Here is a 14,179-nt window from a genome sequence, read left to right on the forward strand (position 1 = left end):
GGAGTAACTCTAAAAAATAAGGGGCGTTTCACTCCTAATTTTAGGACTCCTAACCTTTTAAGATAAGTGTAATTCACAAAGCATTTTTTCTTTTTTTTTAAGATATTTTTTGGCATTTTTACGCTTTATTGATAGTGTAGAGACAGAGGTGAAATGGGGCAGAGAGGGGAGTGACATGCAGAGAACGACCGCGGGCTGGAATCGAACCCGGGTCCGCTGCTGGCCGAGGCCCATGGGGGAGACGCCCTACCAACTGAGCTAATGGCGCCTCTCACAAAGCATTTTAGCACTAAATCTAGCTCCTAAATCTATGAAAAGCTAGGAGTCCTCGAGAGGTGTCCTAAGTCACTAAGAGGAAATCACAGACCACAATTTGATGGTGTTTTGGAGAGATGTAATGACAGTGAGCTTTATAAAAGGTACCTTAATAACTGTGAGGGTTTAATGATCTTAGTCAAGCTATATTTAGAAAGTATAGACGCATTTATATTTATTATATTTATATAGAAAATGATTTATTAAGTGCCTTTTCCTGCAGTTGCTTTGGGTTTACGATGCACTGAAAGTTACTGTTGGTGTCACGTTTGGGTTTAATTTCCTACTAGAGTAGGCCCATATGTGGCGCTTCCATCTCCTTCGTTCCACAGGTCCGCTACTGTATAGTTGCGCCGCGCGTCTCGCCTTTTTCCTTCCGCATGCACTTTACGATTTCGCCGGCTGTTGTTTCTAAATGGTGAATTTCCCGGTTCGTCGCTGTCTGACTATTGTTGCATAGTCGCCGTTGAAAGAAATACAGTGAGAGTGCATGGCGTGCAGCTGTTCAATGAGGATATTTTTTCCGATTCAAATTATTGTAAAATTTAAAATGAATAGACCTATGTGGCGCTATTGTAGGCTAATTGTGAACGAATGTGTGGGAAACCCTGCAGTATTTTGGTTTCATGTTAAATCAGTGTCACTTGTCATTAATTGTATATAAAAACTCTTTACTTTATACAGCAACACGATATAGATATCTCCCACAGTGTTTCTATCTTAAATTCACTCTTAGCTCTCATCTCAGCCAATCACTGAGGGCACAGAAGGTAAGAACATGACATCATCCATAGCAACAGGGTCAACCCCGCCCTCTAGTCTTAGTTTAGGAGTCCCTCCCATTCCTTAGTAAAAGTTGGTCTTATCAGCTTTGTGAATAGGTTTTAAGAAATTACTCCATACTAAGAGCTTTTAGTGCTCCTTAGGAGTACTCTTAGTGCTATGATTAAATGTTTTGTGAATACGGCCCCTGGTCAATGATCGACCCCTTTAGGATTTTCTCTACTTATGACTTTTTACTGGGAGTTTTTTCTCAGCCGAGCTAAGGGTCTAAGGGCAGGGTGTCGTACTGTATGGAATGTAAAGCCCACTGAGGCAAATGTCTATTTGTGATATTGGGCTATACAGATAAAACTGATTTTTTATTTGGATTTTTCTATTTCTTTCCAGATGTTTGGTTTCCAAAGTGCTGCTTACAAACTAGGCCAAGCACAGCCAGGCCGATCAGACTGCTCCTTTAAGGCTCTCGTTGCTCCTTGAAAGACGAGTTGCATGGTTCATTAGACCCCGGAATGACACAAACGAAACGCAAGACAAAAGGAAAGGCGACACAGGGCTTTAAATGGAGCAGCAAAATCTCGTATGCTTGCGTCTCCATGTGAGCCTGTTTGACACCCACTGCCTCACTGAAACATTCACACTGATCAATAGAGAAATGACGTCACTGGTAAATCTTCAATCCTAATATTTTTTTAGCAGATCAAACATTGCCAACATAATACACACGCACTGAGCTCCCTCAACAAGTGCTACTCATGCCGGAAATCAAGCAAAACTAAACTTGTCTGATTTCCCGACAAGTGAACATTTGTCTTGTGTCCAGTGTGTATCAGAAGCAGTATACTGTAAATCAAATGTTGGAGGACATGTTTTTCAACCTCTCTTTAACCCAACAGGAATGTGCAGAATGTGATGGTGTTTCCTACATCTTGGGTCAAATGAAACGAAGGCCATTAAAGAACAAAGGCTTTGGCTCTTTTGAAGTCTTTAAAGGGCCAACAATGGCGGTGTTTTACCTCAACACCTGTTTGCTCCCTCAAGCCTAATATTAGATGCTTTGCAGTTTATGTGCTGATATAAAAGAGGGGGGGGGGGCTGCTGGGGTTCTGTGAAAACCTTGATAGTACCTACTGTAGAGTTACCACTTTTTTTTCTCCTTCTCATTAATATGCCCATTTTATTCTACCAAACAAGTTACCTATTTGGTTTGTGGTTGGTTGTTTACTAATTCACATTTATGGTCTAGTGACAGAATGGATACATCTTCCATTTGACACCTTTTATGCCACATGCTGTACATCAATTAAGTATTTTCTTTAAGCAAGCCGTAGCTTCACAATGAGACATAGACACTGAGATGGGAGCGATAGAACTGGTTAAGTTGGTGCTCACTTTCTCACATGTGACTTGCCGGTATTGATTGATTTATTCATTTAACCTTTATTTATACTCGAGATATCATTGAGGGGTGACCCTCATTTGCAATGATGTCGAGAAACAAAAACAACAATACATACACAATATACAATGCAAAATACATCAAATACACAACAAGCTGGTAAAGAGAAACATTTTAGACAGAGGTGTAGAGTGGCTGGAAATAAAATTAAATTGGTAAAAGTACAATACGGCCTAATTAAAACAGTTACAGTTAGAGTTTGGTAGATTTAAGATAATATGTTTAAAATGGTTAAATGATATCCTGGTATTCATTTTAATTTGTTGCTGTAAGCTGTTCCAGGAGTCAGGGGCACTGAAGCTAAAACGCTGTCTTTTCCCAGCTCAGAACGGGCTTGTGGGACATATAGAACCTACCTCCTCTCCTGGCGTGAAGTTGTGGTGACACAAAGGACAGTGGTTGGAGCCTTTACCAGAAATGGGCGCTGAAATAGAAACAGGACACCTTTAATCAGGGCAAAAGTCCCCTAATCGCTAAAAGGACAACAGTCATGTATACAATAAAACCTTTTCAGCACAGACTGGGAGGCTTAGGGCAAGCACACTTTGTCCCCCAAAGAACAATACACATGCAGAACAAACTTTATGGAGATGTAATTTAAGACTTGCTAACACTACAACCCTCTTTCCCCATATTAGTAACAGGTACGGTAACAGTACTCTGGCAACCAAGTGAGAAAACAACAGCTGACCTGGGCTTTCAAATATGCTACCGACAGGGATTTTAACCAAACCTACGAGAAAAATACATGTTCTTCCGCTTGAGGCCAGTCAATCAATGTTTCAGGAAGTGTGTATTTTTAGAACAACTATAATGGTTCATCTAAATGAGGTCATTTGTGTGTGTGTGTGTGTGTGTGTGTGTGTGTGTGTGTGTGTGTGTGTGTGTGTGTGTGTGTGTGTGTGTGTGTGTGTGAGAAAAGCACAGAGAACTGCTGTGAGTGTGGACTTAGATCAACAATAAGGAAGACATAAGCAGGCTTTCTGGCAGGTTGTATTGGAAGAGAATTGTGCATTATAGGCTTTTGTGGCTCATAATACTAGCACATTATCAATGAGTCACTAACTAGCCCCACAAGTAGTCACCTCACTTAACCTCCACTCAATGTGGGACGCTTGGCTCTATGTAAGTAAGCCAATGCAATGTAAGGACAATACAGCATGGACAATGATCTTTACTCCTCACGGTCTAACATACAGCCAAAGTAGAGTCAATTCTATGAATGAAAATAAATAGTTTCTCCCATTCATTTACAATTCAAATGTTTAATATGATGCTTTTATAGGAGATGCAGTTCACCTGTTCAAATGATATCCTTAAACTATGAATAAGAATGATAAGGATATAAAGAGCATTCATTAGAACAGCACTTTTACCTCAAAGTCCTTGTTTCCTTTAAAATCTACTAAGCTGGAGCACAGAGCCAAAACAGCTGGCTTTCAACAACACGGTTTTATCACAGTAAAATGTTTCTGTCTGTTAACGGAACATCACTTCACAGTTGAGTCCCCACATCCACTGAATTATGTTTACGGTACGGAATTTTTGAGTTTGCGTATTGAAAAGGCAACTAGTTGGGCGCTCTGGTGGCATAGTGGATAGCGCACGTACCATATTGGCTCAGGCCTTCGTCGCGGGTTCAAATCCAACCCGTGGACCTATACTGCAGGTTATCCCCCCCCCTCTCTCTCTGTCTCCCCATTTCAACTCTGTACGATCTAATAAAGCTTGAAAATGCCAAAAAGTTATCTTTGAAAAAAGAAAAGGCAACTAGTATGGAAGATATGTTAAAAGTGGCACTATCATTTACATAGAAGAAGTGGATGTCTGAAATGTCATCGCTGGCACTCATTTACAGTGTCGTGCGAAAGTTTGTGAACCCCTTGAGCCTTTTGGAATTTTATTTATGTTAACCATTATTAATTAATTTTTTTCAATACCAGTATTTTTTATATGAAATAACAGATGTTTGTTTATCAATTCAACATTTTTCTTTTCCAGAAATCAATTGTTAAAACAGATAAAACAAATTATTTGAAAAATGTTGTATGTGCAAAAGTTTGTGAACCCTAAGCTGCATTGCTTAAAGGGAAAATTCGCCGATTTTCAACCTTAACTCATCTACCATAATATCCTTTGGGTTGCATTATATCCCCGTGTATTTTTTCAACATCGTCCGTTTCGCGGGGGCCGAGCTTCAAAAATCCATTCACCGGTGACGTTTCTGTGACGTTTCCGTGTCAAGGAAGAGCTCGTGCAGACTACAGACTCTTGGAGCCGAGCTCACCAACCCCCCTCTCTGTGAATCCAGGGGGCGGGCTCTAAAAGCACGTGCGAACCAAAACAAACCGTCTGTCCATGCCCATGGTCCGTGACAGTTTACTTGTATCATTTCCTGCATTGAAAATTGCATCTTTTCACACGGGCACAGACGATATGGATGAGGATACTTTAAAAAGTGTGTTGGCTGACTGGAATGAACCAGCAGGGTATTTAGTTGGGCCAGAGAAGCCTACACTGCTGAAGAAATTCAGCGAGGAAATACAGTATGCAGAGAGGCCGAGGCTGCAGCTGTTTCAGCCTTGGTTAGGGTTAGCCTTGTAAGACAATACAACTGGACCACCATTAGAAACCGAGAGACATTTTCAATATCCCAAAAATAATTTGGAAAAGACAACAAATACCAGCAAGACCGGGAGGGCAGATGATCATTGAGTGAGTAACATTATTTTTTTCTAGCATGTTGTAACGTTATCTTTGTCACATTGTGTTGTCTGAGCCATTGCACTGATGTTGCACTTAGCATGTCTATAGCACTTTTCAGAAGAACCCTTTACAACAGGTCAAATAAAATGACCAGTCTTTTGTTCTTACATTGGCTGCTATTGTTACATTATAGCTTTGTGGAGAGTAACCACTTGTTTTGTGTTTTAATTTCTTTAGACATAATCGACTTGTCACACGTCGGTTCTTGATTGAGTGGGTGCTCCAAAGGGGAGATACTTGGCAAGGGGACCGCATCGTCTTACCTGATTGTGTCATACAGCGCATCAGAGCCAAATATCCATCTCCAAATGGTCACTACAGGCGACAGGCTGAAGAAGACGCTACGTAGAAGCTACGGATGAGCTATGATCAAATATTTTGACCTGTAAATACTGCTGCTAACTATGGACACTGATTGAGATTTAATCATGTGAAAATGTGTCAATTCTCCTTGACTGTATTTACAAATAAAAATAATTTTGTATAAACATGATTGTTTTTTGTCATTGCATAGGTAACCATTTTAATACATAGGTTTGACTTATCAACTAAAAGTGAAATAGTTTCAGAGAATCAAACACTTTATAAGGCATAGATAGAGTTTAATATAACAAGCAAGTAAAACAGTGTGCATTATTCTACACACAACTGTAAAGTATGTACATATACAAATGTAAAAAAGAAAAATAACATTTTCAAAAGCTTTGAGTTTCCAGTGTGTTGGGAAAAACAATTGTAGCATAATGCTTCCTTCGTCAAGTTACTGTTGAAATATTGTGTGATGTTTAGCAGCAGCTTCTTCTGTAGTTGGTTTTGGACATGTTGTGAGGGAGGGCAGGCTGAGGGAGCTGTAGTGATGATGTCAGCACTTTGCAGGCAGCAGTCCCTTCTTCATGTGATGACGAGTTCTACGAGGGATGCTCTGAAGTGGTGCGTGTGTGCGGGATGTAAACAGTCTTCACAACAGAGTGCGTGGTCCTCGGACAATACACCATCTTCCTTTGGACCTCATCTGAAATGACAAATTATGATTGTATCACAAGGCCAGCACTGAAGCGATGACAAAAGAAAAATCAATGTGTTATACTGTAAAGATAATGTTGCTGTTGCAATAAATATATAAAACAGACAAACCACTATGTAACCATAGATAGGTCAGTCAGTTAGTGCACTAACACAATAGTAGTCTTTTGTCTAAGAAGACATCATGTTTATATTAGCAGCCAAGCATACTGTATGCCAGGGTGTGGCTATGCATTTGCATTAGGAAGAGCCAAGACGACACAAGACTAGGGACATCAGTGCTAATCACCCAGCCATCACCATCAGCATAGCAATTGTTTATGGTTTTGGAAAGCTGATCATTTTAACGACATCGCTAATAACCATGCACATGGAAAACAAACACACAGTCACACACAAACAGTCTTGCAAATGCAACTAAATCTTCCTCAAGGATACACAGAGGGGCCTACTGCCCCCCTCACGAGTTCACTTCTAACTTTAGCTTAGCGGCTAAGGTAACTTGGCTACAGCTACAACCGGTAGACTAATTCCTCCTTGCCCCATCTATCAGCCTTACACCGGGACACAATATTCAACAGCGGTGTGGGCAGCACAGTTATTAATGTAGGGGAAACACTGATACTAACTACAGTAGGCTACTATGCAATTTAGCTCACGTTAGCTTACCTTTATTCGGATTCTTTTTCCCGGGGCTGGGGCTATGCATCACGCCGGTGAATAGGCAACAGGTAGGGCCTAGTATCTTCAGCTTACGCTTACTCCTGCTTCTTTTCTGTTTCCTAAAGTTGGCGCATCTAGGCACATTATAGGACGGCATGTTTTCTTTGTGGTAGTAGTCCAACAGTGAAATAATACGAAGCGCGCTATTACTGTACTGCTTACACGGGTCAGGTCCGTGCTGTGTTTATGTCACCATGGTAACGCGAGCAGCTCGGAATCTGGGCAGGCTGCAGAGCGTACCCCCCCCGCGCAATGCATCCTGGGGCCTGTAGGAACTGTAAAAACGGCTACGTCAGCCCCGCGTCATCAGTTTAAATCCGAAATCATTGTGCTCTCTGCCAATTCGGATCAATTTTTGGGGGGCTTTTTTCAATAGACTACTAATATACTCGGCCCTGATATACCATTCACATGAAAATGGGCGAATTTTCCCTTTAAATCGAGCAAGGTAAACACAATCAGGTGGGCCAAATTGATTGATGAAATAGACCAATGTGAGAGATCTTTAGGGAAGAAATTGGGCGCCACTAGATACAACAAAGATAAAACCAGGTCAGTTTAGGCCCACCAAACTGAACCCATACAGGTCAGACATGCTAAAAGGGAAAAAAATCTCAGAAGATCTCAGGAATAGAGTTGTGATGCTGCACATTTGTCTGGGGACAGCTATAAATTAATTCAAAAAAAGTTTGAGCTCCATCGGTCCACCGTGAGGCAAATCATCTACAAATGGAGAGCTTTAAGAGTGACTGAACATCTGCCTAGAAGTGGACTTCCTTCAAAAATATCTTCAAGCGCCACAAGAAAAGTATTTTTTAGGGATGGGGCCGATCCGATCCAGTATCGGTATCGGGTCCGATATGGCCGAAATCTGCGTATCGGATATCGGACTCACAGCTCCGATATTAAAATCCGATTTTTTTCTTTTTTTTATATATTTTTTTTCTTTTTTCTTTTTTTTACTATGTAAGAGTGAACATGCGCCGACGTTCGGTGGAGGGAGAGAGGACATCACTTTATAATTTGACATACAGTACATATCAGTTTGTTAGCCAGTGAGCTAAAAAAAGCTAATCAAAGTCAAGGAAGTGGAGAGGCTTGTGACAAATTCTACTATGTAAAATACAGCCAGAGAGAGGAAGACTGTTTAGACAAACAGACCACCACATATATTGAGAAGGATTTTTTTTGTGTGACTATAATTTTGCCTTTAAGATAAACCTATATGCATTTGTGTATATTTATTGCTCTTTTAAATTAGAATTGCTTAAGCCTTCCTAGCCTAATACATAAAATCACCACCAACAAAAAAATGTATAACAATTATGATATCGTATCGGTCAGTATCGGTATCGGCCGATATCCAAAACCCAGGTATCGGAATCGGATCGGAACTAAAAAAAGTGGATCGTCCCATCCCTAGTATTTTTTTAGTTAAAAGCCAACCCACACATTACATCTAGTGCAGGGCTCAACAATAAGGATTGCCCTACGTCCCGGGGCAAGTAAAACGCCACGTCGGGCCAGTAACTATGACAACCCACTTGCCCGAACGGGCAACCGGGAGTTTTTCCGAAATTATTGAAAAAAAATTATAATAATAATATTTTTATTTTTTATAGCGCCAAATAAAATTCATCTATCCACGGTCTTTTTTCATATAGAGCTGGTGCTCATTATTAAATAAACGCTTAGGCCTATGTTACTTATCTAATTTATGTGCGAGTAGTTCTGTCTGCTGCATTGCATCTCTCTCCTCTGCTCCGTTTTGTGAAGGGGGGCGGGGCTCCAGCGCCAAAACACACACAGGGTACGTTCCAATACCCGTTCAACAGGCCCTCGTTCACTTGCCCTAGGCACTTGCCCTCGGGGGAATCCCCGCTGCCATCTTAAGTGTCGTTCCAATAGTCTGGAAATTGAAGTGAACTTCGTGAGATAGACCCTCGGAGGGCTGAGTGATCAAGTCAACATGGATGGTCACTCCGAGGTGGATATCACCCACAGTGCATTGCAGTTCGTCTTCTTCTTCTTCTCCTTTTATTTTCCGGTAGACTGTATGCTTTTAGGGACATCGCGGCCACCCGCAGGACAAATATATATATATAAATATATTCCAAAACGCCTCAATTAGGCTATCCTATTTCCATACGAACAATCCAGTGAATGTATTGCAGTTTACACATTGCTGCTATAACACCGATGGCTGCCAATTAGAGGACTATTTAAAACAAATGTTTTTGGTTGAAAGTATAAATAAGAAAATATGTCGGAGCAAACTATTTACATGTGTAAGTAACAATATCTTGATAATCTGAGTTACCGTGTCGAAATTCAATGTTTGTTATGCTATGGAAATGGCTTTCTGCGACATAGGCTACCTTAGCAGAATGTTATAATTCTGTATTATTTGCATTCAGATTTACCTATGTAACTGACGGTCCATTGCGACTACAAGGGCAAGTGGGCAAGTGGGTTCCATTTAAATCCTCCGCTCCTCCCCCGCCCAGTCTCCCTCCGCTCTCCAAGTTCCCTCCGTGCAACGTATGCTGTTACGTCATGCCAAGGGCTGAGGGTAAATGAACAAGGGAAGTGCAACTACTATTGGAATGCAGGGACAGATCTCGGCAAAAAACTGGTGCGCCGCGCGCGTCTCTCACACACACACAGTCAGAGAGATAGGAAAGAGAACTACACGCGTTACGTTGGTGTAACAGAAAGTACAAAAGCCAACGACTAGGCCTAAATAAGTAAACCCCAGCCATCTGAAAAGCAGCAAAAATATCCGCGTTTTTTAAATGCATCCAAAGTGAATCTAGTAGTAGTTTAGCGAGGATGCTAACGTTAGCTCTGCTGCTAGTAGCCTACTACCAGTTTAATGTGTGCAGGTCAACACAAACATCAGCAACAGTTAGCAGAGGAACATCTCTACAGCCTGCATGTACATCTTAATAAATGGACCTGAGGTGTCACTTCACATACCAGGAGGCAGTGGAAGCTTGAAACTATACTGGAAAAGTGTTCAAAACAGCCTGTCCTTAGCCAAAAGTTGAGATTTTTATTATTAATAATAATAATAATAATAATAATAATAATAATAATAATAATAAAAAACGTTTAAAACAGATTGTTGTAGGCCTAAAAAAATGTCTTACAGAAAAAAAGTTCTAAAGAATTGCTGTTGTAAAAAGAATAAGGTACAAGAAAAAAACATTTGTGACCAATGTTTTTTTTGCATAAAACACGTCTCATTTGCAGTTATTGTCGGTTTAGAAACTAAAAAATTACAAATGTTCCAACTCAAATAATATTTGAATAATAGCCTCCACTTTCAGTATGATCATCTATAACACTGTCCATGATGTGTTTATACATTATATATAAAGAGCGAATATAACAAATATTTGTACACCACTAATAAAAACATTTTTATATAGGGGCCAGTAAAAATTGACTTAGGGCAAGTAGAATTCAGACCCACTTGCCCGACCGGGCAAGTGAAAAAAAACCTTAGCGTTGAGCCCTGTAGTGATTTGCAGACCTCTCTTGCAACATCTGGGACAGATGTGCATGGTTCCACAATAAGAAGAAAACTCAGTCAACATGGCTTTCAAGGGAGGGTTGCTGAAGAAGCCTCTACTCTCAAAAAAGAACAAAACTGCTTGTCACAGCTTTGCCAGAGAGCACCTGGAGATACCTTAAGTCTTATTCTGTGGACAGATTAGTCCAAAATTGATCTGTTTGGTCATAACCAAAACCGCCATGGTTGGGCAAAAACGCAACTCTGCCTACCACCAACAGAACCTTCTCCCAAGTGAAGAATGGTGATGGCAAATGGTCTGCAAATCTCCAGATGTAATGTGTGGGTTGGCTTTTACCTGAAAAATCCCTTTTCTGGTGGTGCTTGAAGATATTTTTTAAGGAAGTCCACTTCTAGGCAGATGTTAAGTCACTCTTAAAGCTCTCCATTTGTAGATGATTTGCCTCACGGTGGGCCGATGGAGCTCAAACTTTTTTATACAAATGTATAGCTGTCCCCAGACAAATGTGCAACATCAAAACTCTAAACCTGAGATCCTCTGAGATTGTTTCCCCTTTGAGCATGTCTGACCTGTATGGGTTCAGTTTGGTGAGCCTAAACTGACCTGGTTTTATCTTTGTTTTATCTAGTGGCGCCCAATTTCTTCCCTAAAGATCTCTCACTACATTGGTCTATTTCATCAATCAGTTTGGCCCACCTGATTGTGTTTACCTTGCTCGATTTAAGCAATGCAGCTCAGGGTTCACAAACTTTTGCACATACAACATTTGTCAAATAATTTGTTTTATCTATTTTAACAATTGATTTCTGGAAAAGAAAAATGTTGAATTGATAAACAAACATCTGTTATTTCATATAAAAAATACTGGTATTGAAAAAAAGTTATTAATAATGGTTAAAATAAATAAAATTCCAAAAGGCTCAAGGGGTTCACAAACTTTCGCACGACACTGTACATATCGCTGCTCGCCATAGATTTAGTCACAAAATGATGTCCTGTGAAGCATCTTCATCACATGAAGCCTTTTCAGAATGTTTCTGATGGCATGACAGAGTGAGACTGAGCACTCACGGTTGCAGGCGGGACCCTGGACATGGCGAGGCATCTCTTCGGTAGCCCAGGCCTCTGAGCAGCGTGGGCACTGGCTGAATTTGGACGTGCTTTCACATTCACCCAGTAGGTGCTCTGTGAGGCTGGCTATCTCCACCACCTGTCAACACATTACATTACATGTCATTTAGCAGACACTTTTATCCAAAGCAACTTACAACTGGAGCACACATTCATACACCGATAGCAGCAGCTACCACGCAGGGTGCAAGCTAACTTTTGGGAGCAATTTTATTTTATTTTAGGTTCAGTGTCTTGCCCAGGGACACTTGGACATGTGGGGGAGACGGGGGATCGAACCACCGACCCTGCAGTTGCGGGGCGACCACCCTACCCACTGAGCTACATCCCCCCACACAATGCACAGCTGTACACACACTCTTCAATCTGTACACAAAGTCTGATTTATTAGATGTATTAGATTAGCCCAAAGGTGTGAAAAGGTCTAACAGTCTTACCTGTCTGCATTCATCACAGCGTCTCAGCATGGGACAGTGTTTCCAGTAGTGGAGGTCCAGTCCGTCCTCTGTGAATGACTCATCCTTTTTACCGCAGAATATACACAGGCTGAAAGATTGAAAGAAAAAACTGTTTTTAATTCCTTCAAAGCATTCGCTTGGGCACTGGGGCACTCATGTCATTAAAGAAATAACACACTTAATAAAAGTTGTATTAACAACGCCGGTGGAAAAAGAATTAGGCTGTGGGAAAACTGCACAGGAAGCACTACAATTTGTTAGCCTCATAGCACAATTGCCTAAATCATATTAACTCTACTCTACTTTTACTCTAGATCTACTCTATTCTACATCTACTCTACTCTACATCTACTTTTCGTTAGCCTAATAGCATAATTGCCTAAATCATATTTTAAGGGTTATAGAGTAGGGTAAAGTAGATGTAGAGTAGAGTAGTTGTAGAATAGAGTAGATGTAGAGTAGAGTAAATATGAGTTAGGCAATTATGCTATGAGGCTAACAAATTGTGAAATGGGGATTGCATCTCACGATTATTACATTTTTTTAAAGGACTCCATTTATTTAGGAGCAGCTTACTTGTCCAGATAGTTGATAGTGGATTCTTGGAGCTCTGTTACTTTGTCCAGCGGCACCTTTGCGACAGCTGGAAATAAAGAAGACAGTATCTGTAACTTGTCATGACTGCCCTAATTGGGAGCAAGGGTCAACCAGCACTGCATCTTTCTAACTTTATGACCTTGTGGTTACATCAGGCCTGCCCACACAAATGGCTGGGCCCCTAAAAACCTCCAGTCAATGGGCCCCCCTTACCCATTACTCCTATCAACAATGAGTGTGAGTGCGCTCATCCCTCAATAAACACATACATGTATTTGTAGAGAGACTAACTATCTTATCAACCAGGGACTTGCAGGGACAGTTGGGAGAGCTAGGGCTCATTATCATTTTAAAATAGTTGCACATTTCTGACTTAGCCCAGCCTACCTACCAATTTATTTTGATTCCCTTACACTCACACAATTGTTTAACAGATCAACAGATCTCTAGAAAATAATCAGTTCACACAGAGACATTGTTCTTCTTTAGTATTCACTAAAGCAAACAGTTTTTTCACAATTTGCAAGTTTTCTATGCTACTAGTTTATGGTAAGATACATTTACACTAATTGACTGCACCAAATATTGCACTTTTTTGTATTTCTGCACGACATTAAATCATTTGAAATCTTTTGGTGGTATTGTTGAAATAAATAACACTTAAAAAACATCAACTACAAAAAGGTACCCAAACTGTTTTTTCATGGGGTCCAAATACTTTTCATAGCCACACCCAGACACAAGTAGCAGGTACATATGTTTTCCATGAGCAGGAACGACTCAGGAAATATAATCCAGACAAAACTGTTTGATATCAAAACCCAATCTTGTCACCATTTGGCACACAAAGGGTATATAGGATGTTTGAAACAGTTACACTCTGTTGTGTGCTCAATCTGAAACATTTTGAAAATTTCTGCTTTTCTACTGCTTTTTAAATGGCCGTAAGCGGAGTTGCGGCTCTGTGTAAACACCCAACTTTGAAGGCAAGGCAAGGCAAGGCAAGGCAAGGCAAGTTTATTTATATAGCACAATTCAGACACAAGGCCACTCAAAGTGCTTTACAGGGGCAAGATTAGAATACATAAAACACATTATAAAACATTTAAAAGCGAATAAAAGAAGCAAATAAAAAAAATAAATAAAAAAAATGAAAACTCGATTTAATAAAAGAAGCAAATAAAATGAAAATTGCAGGTTAAAATGGAAACAAAAAAGTCTTCAGACTCGATTTAAAAGAACTGAGAGTTGCAGCAGACCTCAAGTTCTCTGGGAGTTTGTTCCAGATTGTTGGTGCATAAAAACTAAAAGCTGCTTCTCCTCGTTTAGTCCTAACTCTAGGGACTGTAAGTAGACCTGTCCCAGACGACCTAAGGGCTCTGGACGGT

General features: G+C 40.4%; 1 protein-coding gene across 1 annotated transcript in view; it reads right to left on the bottom strand.

Moving 5' to 3' along the window:
* Nucleotides 1–14,179, bottom strand: part of cep104 (centrosomal protein 104) — a 52,752-nt gene that overhangs the window by 5,268 nt on the left and 33,305 nt on the right. Inside the window, exons 17-20 of the mRNA XM_080030835.1 lie at nucleotides 12,771–12,837; nucleotides 12,174–12,282; nucleotides 11,677–11,815; nucleotides 2,911–2,978 (exon numbers count right to left, since the gene is read on the bottom strand). Of these exons, the coding sequence (XP_079886961.1) occupies nucleotides 2,911–2,978; nucleotides 11,677–11,815; nucleotides 12,174–12,282; nucleotides 12,771–12,837 (383 nt within the window). The remainder of the gene's footprint in view (nucleotides 1–2,910; nucleotides 2,979–11,676; nucleotides 11,816–12,173; nucleotides 12,283–12,770; nucleotides 12,838–14,179) is intronic.

Source organism: Ammodytes marinus (genome assembly GCF_949987685.1).
Source record: "Ammodytes marinus genome assembly, chromosome: 7".
NCBI lineage: Eukaryota > Metazoa > Chordata > Actinopteri > Uranoscopiformes > Ammodytidae > Ammodytes > Ammodytes marinus.